At 44.7% G+C, this 13,576-nt stretch overlaps 1 protein-coding gene across 3 annotated transcripts in view; it reads left to right on the top strand.

Moving 5' to 3' along the window:
- Positions 1-12,476, top strand: part of doc2b (double C2-like domains, beta) — a 218,429-nt gene extending 205,953 nt beyond the window's left edge. For all 3 annotated transcript variants that reach the window (XM_015367828.2, XM_069184231.1, XM_006640820.3), the window contains 3 exons: positions 4,170-4,251; positions 5,804-5,900; positions 8,172-12,476. In XM_015367828.2, the coding sequence (XP_015223314.2) occupies positions 4,170-4,251; positions 5,804-5,900; positions 8,172-8,308 (316 nt within the window). In that variant the 3' untranslated portion in view covers positions 8,309-12,476. The remainder of the gene's footprint in view (positions 1-4,169; positions 4,252-5,803; positions 5,901-8,171) is intronic.
- Positions 12,477-13,576: the final 1,100 nt, after the last annotated feature.

Here is a 13,576-nt window from a genome sequence, read left to right as displayed (position 1 = left end):
ATTTTACGTGCACGCAGCTCTACAAAGCAGCCTGGGGTGCCTGTTCCAGTTAATGTGTCTCTGCAGTACGAGCTCCAGTGATTACAGCTGACAGGGGTATAAGATTTAGTCCACCCTTGGGTTGCAATTAGCTTCTCTGTGCTGTTAATCCTTGTCTGATTATGAGTGGTGGTGTTCCCTGTCTCCCTGTTCATCTCAGGGTAGATAAAAACCACAGCACAGTGGCCCCAGAGAAGCAACAACTGTTTCCATTAAGAAAGAAGAATATTATTTCAGACAAGGGTGAACAACTACTGAGAAACCAGTACCCAAACATCAGTTAGAGGGTTTCTACTACTACCTTGTTAACTGCATCCGCTATCTGCTGTATCCTTATTGAATCCTCAAGCTAAGAGTTCTTTGGGCTGCTTGTCCTATTTCTGGGAATCTCAGTGTAACCGTGTAATAGTGTGAGGGCTGCACACCAGACTGATCACAGGTTTACAGCTGGTTAACTCCTCCAGCAGGCCCCCAATTGTACAGCTGGGCTGACAGGACCAATCTCACTCAAGAATAGAAAAGTGAAGATGCTTCTCCTCTGCTCGTGTCATTGCGTTCTTATTAAGCCCAGCTGTGTTATTGATGTACAGGTGCCTTCTCCAACATAAAAGCCAGGTGTTTATGCTAGAAAAACTGGGGTTGAGTGTTCGTTAGGTGTGGATTTCCATAGAGAGACCACTTACTCCATTTACATAAAACACTGACTTGATGCGTCACTTGTGTGCAGACCTGATGAGAGACTTTATCTCTCTTAAGACTGCAACAAAGTTTTAATGATGTAGTCTGCTTAAACCCTTATATTTATGTCAACTGAATCTTTCCTCAGCCCTTTTTTTTTACTAAATATTTATCTCTTATGCTTAAATCCTTAATAGGAGTAATATTGAATCTGCTTTAACATTCGCTGTAGTAGGTTTGGTGGTAGCTTGTCTGAATACATGCAAGAAAAACACACTGAGCAGGACAGTGAAGGCAGCCAGCGAAGTTATCAGTGCACAACAGCTACAGCTGGCAGACATCTACATATACAAGTAGTGCAGAAGGCCAATATAATCACTGACTGTCATAACCACCCCTTGCTCAGTGAATCTGAGCTCCTTCCATCTGGGTGTCGATTCAGACTGCCTAGATTCAAGAGCAATAGAACTAAGTCATCTTTTGCTCCTACAGCTATCAACCTGCTCAATTTGTGATTGAGCTGATTGTATATTTTACTTCCTCAATCGTGTATCTTATGTTTCAAACTTACACACTGATGACCCAATTTCTTTTTTTTCTAATTGTGAAGACTATGTAAGCTGCTCTTATGCATGTATGTTTCTCATGTGTTACTGGGTTCATGTTGTGTTAAATGTTTTTTGTATTATGTTGTGTCTTTTACCTGCCTGCAAAGCAAATTGCCCATCTGGGACAATAAAGGAAGCAATTCATTGGGTGTGAGTTGAGCTCTGAAAATTTAGTATTTGCTGAAAGTTTTTAAAAGTCAAAAGTCTGAAGTGTTTGGCTGATCTGGATCTGTCTGATTTCAACAGAGCAAAAACACGGCAAAAAATTTGAAGGGAGAACCTTAAAATTAGGAAACAAAAATAATAATTTTGTGAGGTTTAAGAAATGTGTGGTTATCCTTTTGTCTGCAATGGATTCACAGCCCAAATCAAAACCTGACTGCCTCTATCTACTAGTGAGGTAAGAACTGCCCAGGGAAAATGTTTGCTGATGTGATATTCGCAGCTAGCTGTGTGTACACACGTATGCACGAGCTGCGTTTGAACCTGACCGCTTGTCAGAGCGGGCTAGAGACACTCCAGCAGACAGAGGGGCTGACTGGACTGATAAACAGGCCTGTTTCGTGTGACGCTGCTGAGGGGGAGTGGGCTTCTGGAGATCAGGCTTGTATTAGGAAGCCAGTCAGACAGCTGCTCAGTGCCCATCCCTCCCTGCATCTCCGCAGCCTGGAGGCCTGGGGGACCCGTCCTCTAATTGCAGCCTAATCCTCAGACCAAGTGCTGCTAGCATGCACTAAATGATTAATTACGCACAAGAGTCATTAGCTACGTGCAGATGCCTTTCTCCTGTTTCAGCCCAGTAAGTGCAATGGGTATTAGGAGAGTGCAATCCTGTCGCTGTGTTACACTTCATGTTCTGTCGGATTTACTGCTACTGTGTGCTCAGCGACACCAGGACTTTTATTTCACTGGTATTTGTTTTTTGCTTGTCAGTCTAGAAACACCGAAAAGGCATGATGATGAAAGAATTTGTAAGAAATTGTTGTCAGGAGCAGATGGTGAAGATGGTGGCATGAAAGCTCGTGTGTTGTTGTGGGCATTAGGGTGCCTTGTCTGAGTCAAGAGGGTAAAGGACACACCCCAGTGCTCTGATGAACCCCTAAACATCGGCAGTCACTAGAGACACAAGCCACACGTGACCCTGGACATTCACTCTTTGGCATCACCACATCTATTCTTTTTCTTCTTTCTGCCACTTCCTCTGTCCTCTGCTTAAATACCAAACTGTACAACGCCATATCAGTGCACAAGCACCGCACTAGGACGTAGCTAGGAAGCACACAAACAACACATTGTCTAAAGACTATCTGCAGTTAGTGCTCATTAATGGGTTCGCTTGATGGTGCAATGCTTGTGACCCCTCCGGTGCTGGTCAGGAGAACGATACTCCCCAACCCATTTTAGAAGGAAGTTATCGGTGCAAGATGAACAAGAGGAGTCTAGATTTCGTAAACCTGCTTTCTAAACGGGTAAGTGCAGTGCAAAACGATGCTGACAGAAATGCTTGTCGTGCATGCCATGTGTGTCGTTTTACAAATGGACATTGGGCCTGGGGTTGATTTTTCTGGAGCAAAGAGGCCCGCTCATACCTAGAAAGGCTGGAATTTCCTATGGGATTCCTCCAGGTGCTCCAGTTTCCCCCCACAGTTCAGACACACTGGCAGGTTGATTGGCTCCTGGTGAGTGTGTGTGAGCCCTGGAATGGCAGGGCAGCCCGTCCAGGGCGTTCTCTGCCTTGTGCCCATTGCTTGCCAGGATACGCTCCAGCTCCCCCACGACCCTGAATTGGAAGAAGAGGTTCATCAAACAAAACTAAAAATAAAGCAATAAAGAAGAAAGTGAAAAGTTAAAAGCGCTACGATACAGACATCAGATATATGACCTTGGGTGATGTCACCAGCTGACTGGGACTGGGACTGTGGGGACTCTCTTGGCTCTCTGCAAATACAGTGCCTCCTGTGGGCACCCTGCAGTATTGACAAGCATCTCCTCCAGTCAGTGCTGCCCCTCCTGCACAGCGCTGTGGTACAGGTGACATGGTCAAGAGAGGCTCGAAGGTGAGCTCAGTTTCACCTCCTTATTCCCCTCTGTTGTGGCTCTCTGCTCGTAGCCTTGAGCTGTGAAAAACACACAAGTGGTTGTACAGCTTTTAAAAAGGAAGAAGCTAATGTAGAAATATAGGTTTTCACAGAAAACAAAGAGATGCTATAGGCTGCTGACTCTGTCTTTAGTAACCATGATCCTTCCTGGTTCATTTAGACAATGGGATGCAACCACACACACCAGCACTTACAGACTTATTAAAAAGATTAATATATTACCTTCATTTTATTCATCTCTGACTCCTGCCTTTTCTTTGTCACCCTTTCTGTTAAAACTGAAAACCTCCTGATCTCTGGAATCACATCTCAGAAACATGACTGCCCCCCCCCCTCCAAAACAATACAAGGATTCAGCCCATTAAAACTATCTCGCTGATTGTTGGTTTTAATGAGCTAATTATGAACCAACCCAGACTGCCAGCACAATCCTCTGTAGTCTTACAGTGCCCCCTGCTGGATGGATGTGATGCACATCTGTTCCGGTGAATCAGCGCATCTTTAGGTTTTTAACCCAGCTCAGCTCCCTAAACTAAATTGGCTAAAACACTAAACTGGCTAGTTACTCTTTGCTCATAACAAATTAATGACTTATTAATTGGCCTCACTAGCCCCAGTTTCCCAAATTTTACTACTCTTCAGGTGCTGCTGCTTTCACTAGACCTAGAAAACTTGCAGACACACCAGACCTCCAGCAAACGTACAGCATGCCTTGCCCTAACCTGCTCTCTGCTGTCCTTCACAGGTACCTGAAGCCTGACGAGAACAAGAAATCAAAGCACAAGACTGCGGTCAAGAAGAAGACTCTCAACCCAGAGTTTAACGAGGTACCACCTTTCTCTGCCATCCTTTTTGTCTGTTTCCCTCTCTCTTACTCTCTTACTTTGTGGCTTAATAGGTTTCAATACACTCATTAATTGGGAGAGACAGATACAGATGAGTGGGGCTGTGCAGGAAACCCAGCTGTCCACAGTCTAAAGACAAAGTGTGTTTGTTGACAGAATCGAAATCCAAGAATAATCTATTAGCCCAGTTTCGTCCCTGTGTGGCCCGGCGGAGCTCTGAACTAGACAGGGCTCTCCAGTAGCCCAGTTCAGTCCCTGTGTGGCCCAGCGGTGCTCTGAACTAGACAGGGCTCTCCTGTGGCCCAGTTCGGTCCCTGTGTAGCCCAGCGGTGCTCTGAACTGGACAGGGCTCTCCAGTAGCCCAGTTCGGTCCCTGTGTGGCCTGGCGGAGCTCTATGATTGAGAGAGATTTGAGTTGCACTTATTACCTGTTTTCTGAGATGTTCCCTGATGTGGTGGCAGGCATTATCTTTGTAACTCACTTTTCTCGAAAATATAAATAACGTGCACATGCTAAAAGCTTATTTTTCTCCCCTTTTAAAACTCAATTTTCTTATTTAGAAAGAGGTTAAAAGGTTTCTGCAGCTGTCTCTCCAACATTTCATTTCTCCTCCAGCCCTGTGCCGCTCCCTGCATGAGGGAACTGTAGAAGTGTGACTAATGAAGTAGCAAACGACTTTTCAGCAGCCAGCGGTAGACATTATTATCGGCGAGACTGGACCTTAACAAAATCTCTCCTCCTGTGTTTTATCTATTCTTCTCTAAAGCCTTAAGTGAGACAAGGCAAAGTGTTTAGAGCTTTTATGCCACACTAGAAATACAGAATCCCTGGGGATCCCTATGGGTAGTGCTGGGAGCTGTTAGATATGTTTAAGAATAAAATAAAAATCATGTTAATAAAATATATATGAAGACACTGCAGCTTTAGTTAAAGTGAGAAGGAATACCATTTGTAAGGCAAGAGAGATAGACCATATCAGAATTACCCAGGATGCACGATTGAGATCCGGATCTGGATTCATGTCATTTATTATCATTATCTAACAGAGGGTTGATCTTGACTGACTAAACTAAATGATGCAAGTAGAGGACAGGTCAAGCCCTGTATACCAGACATCACTGGTTCAAATAAGACCAGAAGAAAAGCTTCTTAACAAGAGAAGCCCATCTTGTTCATTCCCTTGGAAATAGCTTGTTCCTCTAAGAATGTGTAAGGGTGGTGGGAGTGTAGGACAAGCTCCCCAGCTATGTTATTGAAGCCAATACTCTGATTCCTTCATGCAAAGGCTGGATGAGATTCTGGGATCGATCACCTACTCACTAGCATATAGTCTGAATGGGCCGAATGACCTCCTCTCAGTTGTAACCTTTCAAATGTTCTTATATTTATATATTTATATATCTCCATCATTGATTTATGTTTCCTTAGACTGTGGAAATCACAGAAAACGAAGGAAAAATAAATTCTGAGAAGCCTACAGGTTCTGTAAGGGAGTGTCTTAAATAGCTCATAGCTGTTCATTTTATGTTGAAGGAATTCTTCTATGATATCAAGCATGCTGACCTCACCAAGAAGACACTGGAGGTGACTGTATGGGATTATGACATTGGAAAGTCCAATGACTTCATAGGTGAGTTCTCCTGTCTTGTTAAACACCACACTGTGAAGTGACAGAACCTGTCTCTCCAAACCCCTGACTGACTGACTGATCTTTCATTTGGATGTCAAAGGTTTATGTCATCTGCAGTGCTGCCCATTCTGTTATTTCTACTAAGTATAACTCTTTATTGCAGTCTCTGATTTTACTGTAAAAAAATAGTCAGGACCGGTGGATGTTCCATTACTTTAGGCCATAATAATAATAATTGCTTACACTTATATAGCGCTTTTCTGGACACTCCACTCAAAGCGCTTTACAGGTAATGGGGACTCCCCTCCACCACCACCAATGTGCAGCATCCACCTGGATGATGCAACGGCAGCCATAGTGCGCCAGAACGCTCACCACACATCAGCTATTAGTGGGGAGGAGAGCAGAGAGTGATGAAGCCAATTCATAGATGGGGATTATTAGGAGGCCATGATTGGTTAAGGCCAATGGGAAATTTGGCCAGAACACCGGGGTTACACCCCTACTCTTTTCGAGAAACGCCCTGGGATTTTTAATGACCACAGAGAGTCAGGACCTCGGTTTTTTTTACGTCTCATCCGAAGGACGGCACCTGTTTACAGTATAGTGTCCCCATCACTATACTGGGGCATTAGGACCCACGTGGACCACAGGGTGAGCGCCCCCTGCTGGCCCCACTAACACCTCTTCCAGCAGCAACCTTAGTTTTTCCCAGGAGGTCTCCCATCCAGGTACTGACCAGGCTCACACCTGCTTAGCTTCTGTGGGTTGCCAGTTGTGAGTTGCAGGGTGATATGGCTGCTGGCTATCATTGGTCTGCTCACCCAGGTTGGCATGGCCAGTTGTATGTTTTTTCTTGTCTTGGCTCGGAGCCACGAACCACATGACCACAGACAGGGGAGGATGAAGCTGTGCGAACGGACTCCTCAGACCCGCCCACCTCTTAGTCAGAGGCAGCCCGCCCCGTGCAGCAGGGTCAGTGCTGATTGGACGAGAGGCGTGTCTGTCACTGACAGCACCACATGTCCGCAAGCCCACAACGGGGACAACTGGGCTCCATCACTTGAGGAATCATAGTCACAGGCGGCTCTTGACATGGTCCATGCTCAAACCCCAAGCCATACACTTGAATATGAGTGACGAGATGTACCCTGTCTAATACTGAGATTAGGCCTTACAGTAGATTTAATACCTCATTCAGCTCTAGTGGTTTCCTTTCTATACAGTGTCTGTCTGATTCCATAGACACCAGGTCTTTGATATGGTTTCTGTATACAACACCCTGCAATCTCTCTGGGAATCCTTAGGGAGCACTTTCAGATGTCAGGACTCTGGCCATTTCCAGGCTGCTGATAATCCAATCCCAGTCCGCAGCCTGTGGTAGCAGTGACCCCTGCAAACAGGTGGAAAGGACAATTCACTGTGTTTCCTTTGACAATGAAATCCATTACCAGCCCTTTCACTAACGACACCTGATGTTTGCCCTCTGCGAAGGTCTGCAGATGGTACACTGTCTCACCTGGTGCCAAGCTGTCAGGACAGAGTAAACTTGATTAAAAAACCTAAAACAGCTTATCAGAGGGATTTGATTCGGTAGAGCTACTACATTTTGAGCTTAGTGACTTTAACCCATTCCATCCTGAAAATGACAGAAAAAAATGGAGCAGTTTTATTTTCTAACTAGCGACTGTTTCTTTTTTTTCTGTTCAGTCTCCTTGGATTCAGAATTCATTACATGTGGCTCAGGCTTGAAGGAGGTCCAACTATCCTCGTTCCCATAACTAATGTGAACAGAATGAGCTACGTGCTGTTCCAAACCATCCTGTTTTCAAAAGGGATTGGAGTGTCTTTTCAGTGTTGTGCTTTAACCCTTTTGGTTTACTATAAACATCTCCAAAAATCCAAAACATTGCTGCAAAGTCCAAAAACATTTTCCCTTTCCTGAAACTGATCATCAGTTTGCAAATAACTGGTACATTGAGCACAATCATAGTGCACACTGAGCACAAACAAATAACCTGAAGACCATGAGCTCAGACTTCAGATAGATCCCACTTCTGCTAAGCCCTTGATCAAGATACTTTCTGGAAAATTGCTATTAACTGTATAATGTAGAACCTAATTTTAGAAGCAAAGATGGGTAATTATAATCTTTTAAAGCTGCTTTGAAAACATATGCCTGAAAAATAAAATCATAATTTCTTTTTTAAGCCATGGTAATAACCCGCCTTGTTCTGAATAACTATGCCTCAACCCTCATTGTTTCTGCAGGCGGAGTGTCTCTGGGAATCAATGCCAACGGCGAGAGACTGAAGCACTGGTTCGACTGCCTCAAAAACAAGGACAAGAAAATTGAGCGCTGGCACACACTGACCAATGAACTACCCGGCTCGATGTTCAGCGACTGAGGCCCCGCCCACAGCAGGAAGCCCCCCCACTCGCCAGGGGGCGTGGTCAGTTCTGGCTGCCTCCAGCGCCCCTGCAGTTTGCTGGCTGCTCCTTGCTTCAGCTGTGTTCTCCCTCCAGGCCCCCTGGTACCCAGCCATCCTCCTCCTTATTTCTAATACCATGAGATCATGTAGCCGGACCCTTCTGATTGCCAGTCACCCTATCAGTCCTGGCACCAGTGTCACACGTGGCCCGTTTTGTAAAGAAACCTTCGTCTCTTTCAGGGAAAAACCACAAGCTGCCACACATGGATGGAAAGAAGTAATCTGTTGTGCCTGTCGTTAGAATTAATTAGGAACCCAGGTTATAATACAGTGCAGGTATTTTCCAAAGAAAGTTCTTTTTTGATTAAATAAAGACAAAAAATTTAGGATCAATGCTTCTTGCCCAAATCCAAAGCCACTTTTTAATGTACTATATACGTCCACTCAAGAACCTAGCATTGTCACTCAGATAAAATAACAGGATTCCTAAATGTAGTCTAAATAAAGTGTTTTTTCATTGTTGCTAAAGTCCAGCACGATGCATGAGCATGAAGCAAGCTAAGCTCATAAAGCCCTCTGTTTTATTAGTTACCCAGTTACAGGCACAGAAAAACGCTTCATTTCGGGTCCTATAGGCACCAATGCAGTTGCCTGAAGTGATTCAGTCCTCTACAGAGGTTATGATACATGGTTTTGAGTGCAGAGTCATGATTAAGCCTTGGTTCACATGGGATTCACACCCCAGTTTTAGTTGTTTCATTCATGCACAAGCACTGTAAATCTCTCTTTGCAAGTATCTTCCTCTCATGTTCAGGGTCTGTGACACTGTACTCACTCTCAGCAAGGAGCTCAGTCTGTAACTATAGTTAATTCAGAAACCCGGCATAGAAAGGGCAGTGACTTCTGTGGATTAAAATATATTGTCTTAAAGCACCTTAAACATTAACTGCAGTGTCACTGACATTACATTTCCATTTACGATCCTTTGAATCATTTTCCTGTATAACCACAATTTACTGATTTTCCTAAATGTGGCAATCAACATACTAAACTTGACGCACTCAACCACAGGAATAATGTTAAATAACTAGTAAGGATTTTACTACTTAATCAATGTTTGAGTTGTTCTCAATGGTATGAAAATAATGGACTATTTACAAAGTATACATCAATAACAAAGATATCGATACAGTAGCTTTAATGGACTGTTTGCTCTTAAATAAGTAAAATGGATTAAGCATTTTAAAAACTATAGCAAATATACAGTACACTTAAACACTGCAAGCGATTGTAATGTATTGTCTAGGAGCAGAAATAACATAATAACCCAAAAATAGCTAAAGAGAAAAACAAATATATATGTAAGAACGTTCTGAAACACTTGGTGAATTCCACAGTGCTTTGTATTGTCAACAAGGTAAGGTCTGGAGTCTCAGGTGGTTGAGGGATTTATTACTAAAACATTTATTGCTTCACTTTTTTTATCATGATGAAGTGTTGAATGTGAAGCCAGGCATCTTGAGCTGATGGCCAGTTGGGCTCTGGCCTGTGATATTTGTCCATGGACAGAGGGTGTACCAGCATAGGGCTATAGTGGGGTTTGGCCAAGAAGCTTCTCAGTCAGCCTGACTGGGCAGTGTGAACTCCTTCTCTTTTGGAGTTGTAGTGGAAAGAGAAGAATCTGACCAGATAACGTGTACTGGAGGGCACGTGTGAGCACGCCTTCCTGTCTCTTCACAAGGTGCAGACACACAGAATGTCAGGAAGGCCACAAAAAAGACACTGGGTCACAAAGGGTCATCTGTCTCATCAGGGTTCTGTTGTTCTGTAGTTCTGTAATCCCACTGTGCTCTCCATTCCACAAACAGACACAGGACAGCTATTCAAACCCAACCAGCAAGTGTTTGAAAATCGCAGAGACAAATCTCTGTGGACCTGGGGAGGACATGCAAACTTGAATCAAACCTGGGATCCTAATAAAGGTAGTGCCCTAATGCCCTCAGTCTGTTGGTCTGAGTAGCAGTTCTAAACTGGGGTGTATTAAAGCAGCTGATTCTGAATGTTCTTTTTAATATTGAGCTACATATATGTGTTAAATTATAAAACACAGGTAAACTGCAGGCCTTAATTTCACCACTTTTAAAAGCTCACTGCCCTGCTGTGGGTCTTACAGTCTTACTGGAAAAGATCATAAAACAAGGTAGAGTTCAATGATTTCTTTAAAATGTTGCTGTTTTTGTTCTGTATCGTTGTTCTTCGTGTTTCACTCCCAGTGAGTTCATTTCCACCTCCACCTCATTTCCAAACATGAAGGGGTGCACCAAAATCCGCTTTTATTGTACATTGGTCAGATATAGCACGTGTGAACTCAGCATTTGACACATCCTTGACACAAACATCATCACAGCACAGTCAAACAAAGGCAAGCAAACTAAAAAAGAACAGAGTGTCTCAATCAAGTCAGAGAAAGCAGGAAGAGTCATGTCCCCACTATTCCTCATCATCCCAAGGCACTGAAAGTCAGTTTAGCCTTCTGAACTCATAGCTTTGCCTCAGTAAAGTTTTACTCAAAGACTGAAGCCTGTTTTTAGTTTGTTGCAGTGCTGCTGCTCTGCAAACTCTTTTTACAGTCAGGAGCCCCAGGAAGATCGCCTCTCTCTCTCAGGCGGAACGAGCTGCGCTGATCTGGGTTGGATGGGCTGGGTCTGGGAGTCTGGGCCGAGTGTGAGGTTAAAGTACAGTGAAGTGTGACAGACGTCCCTGTTTATTTGTCATGTCGTCGCCCTCTCCTGCCCGTGAAGGGAGCTGTGGACTTCTCTGATGATTGACACTCCCGCACCACGAGCGGAGAGACTGTCACAGTTACTGGATCATGAGGCGGTGTTTGCACTCCTTTGCCACGTTTTGAAAACCACTGTTTGTCAGCTCCAGTTCAGGGCAGTCTGGGGGGAGGGTTTGGTCCATCACAAAGCATGCTGTTCCCTCAGCACCTTTCTGCTCATAATTCTCACCCAAAATGAATAATTCTCAAATCTGGACATGGAGATCCTTGTCCCTTAGCTGAAATACTTTGTTATAGATTATTATTTTATTTACCAAATAAATTTAATTAAAAGAAGAAAATGCTTGAAATTTTCTGGGTCTCTTGGGCTCAAGGCCCAAAGCCAGCTGTGCCAATTGGTCCTGTGGCCTGTGCTATGAACCAGACAGGTGTTCAGTCCAACCAGCAGCTCACTGTTCACTCAGGAGCCCTGAAACATCTGTCACATGTTGGGGCTCCCGAGTGGCTGAACACGTAGAGAGCTGATTGAGTTCTTCAAGCTGGATGCCATGTGTTTGAGCCATGGCACTATGCCACTGTGACCTGGACTCTCCAGGTGACAGCACATTATTGGCAAAACAATTTCATGACCAGGCATTCTGAAAAACAGTCAATCCTGCGAGTTTCTGGGAGGCTGCAGGCTTGCATTGACATCGGTGTTGGACTGCTTCTCCTCCGGTCACCCCCAGATCTCCTTAGAGGGCTAGCTCCTAAAAACTGTCAACGTGTCCAATGACGAATGGCCCTGCAGGTGGGCGTGTCCAAGGAGCACATCCCAAGTGTCTCCTCCGGTCCTGTGTGGGTACAGATGTCTTAAAACACTTGGCAAACCTAGAGCGAACACCAAATCTGCACTGGTTCCCACTCCCTCTGCTTGCAGCAGTAAGGCAGGCTGTGGCTGAATCAAAGCAGGAGATGTTGGAGGAACTGCCCGGCCTGGAGCTGGAAAACCGTCCCCTTGCCCAGCCACGGAACTGCAGGAGGTGCTTCAGTCAGACCAGCTAGCCAAGCCAAGGTCATGCCCTCTGCCAATATTGTGAAATTCTTTTGGAATCTGTTTGCCTTTGTACTCGACTTCTATATTCCGAAAATGCATGCAGATGTATCGGTTTGTCATGCAATGAAACTTTGCTAAATGTTTGATACTGCTGTTTTTTTTCTGTGAAAAAACAAAAATCTTATTCTGGACGCAACGGGAATGTCAGTCTTTTCTTCACAGACGAACCTTTTGTACCTCTGAACGCTATCGCATTGCCTGTCAGGCTGTCGTATTGACTGGAGATGTGACTGCATGTGAAAACTAATGAAAACAAAAACACAAAACACTGTCTGTGTCTTCTTTATTTTACTGCGCAGGCCGTGATATATCAACACGGGGTTCTAAAAAGAAGAAAGGGACACGGATCCTTTCATGTAATGATATTAACGAGAAACCTCATTTTCTGTTAAAATCACACTGGTACAGTGGAAATAGACATCATGTTTTCTGTTCTCCAAGTAATACTCTGGTCACTGGCTAGGTTTGTCCGAAGGTAACACTGCCACTTACTGTTCAACAAGGGAACTTCAGTCATTGTCCTGGAGAGCCCTAACCTTGTATGTCAGGGGTCTCAAATTACTTTGTTGGAGGGCCTGATGTCTTCATATTTGAATCCTAGCACGAAATGTCAGTTAAATAATTAACCAAATATTTTTCTTAGATATCCATCCATCTGTTTTCAAACAGCTTCTTCCAATTCAGGGTCACCAGGAAGCTGAAACTTATCCCGGCGAGCAACGGGCGCAAAGCTGCAGACACCCTCACTAGCCAAATTGATCACACTTCCATTGTTTCAAAAAATGCTAATTAATCATTACTCTCGTAACAGCTGAACCAGCATGAGCTACTAAGAATTACAATAGTGGGTAAATTAATTAGAACACTCCCCATCGCTTCAGCAGTTGTGATTTGGTGGGGAAGTGAGATGAAACCACTTCAAGTGAATGTTCTGGAAGGCCGTCAGAATAGGCAGACAAATGGCTAGTTTGACCAAAAACCTTCACATGTCACTGTGAGGTGGTGAGATCTAGCGTTTGTTAATTAGAAAAACCTGCGGGATGAGGCACAGCTGGGCTGATTGAGGAATTAGCTCTGTCTGATCAAAAAGGAGCTGTCAGGAGGGGCTCTGAGTGAAACCAACCTCTCCTCTGGGCTCATTCAGAAGCCTAGAAGATCAGCTGAGGGGAGGAGGGAGAGCAGAGGCTCGGGCTCGGGCTCGGGCTCGGGCTCGGGCTCGGGCTCGGGCTCGGGCTCCTCGACAGCAGGCCTGAGAGACTCGGAGCTGGGGATACCTGAGAAAGCACACCGCCGGCTGCCCTGGAGGCTGTCGGGTGCTGGCCAGGTGGGCTGTGAGGCAGTTTGCCAATGGGGCTGGTGTGCTGCT

This window comes from Lepisosteus oculatus, chromosome 26, assembly GCF_040954835.1.
Source record: "Lepisosteus oculatus isolate fLepOcu1 chromosome 26, fLepOcu1.hap2, whole genome shotgun sequence".
Taxonomy (NCBI): domain Eukaryota; kingdom Metazoa; phylum Chordata; class Actinopteri; order Semionotiformes; family Lepisosteidae; genus Lepisosteus; species Lepisosteus oculatus.
This window is presented reverse-complemented; position numbering and strand designations above follow the sequence as displayed.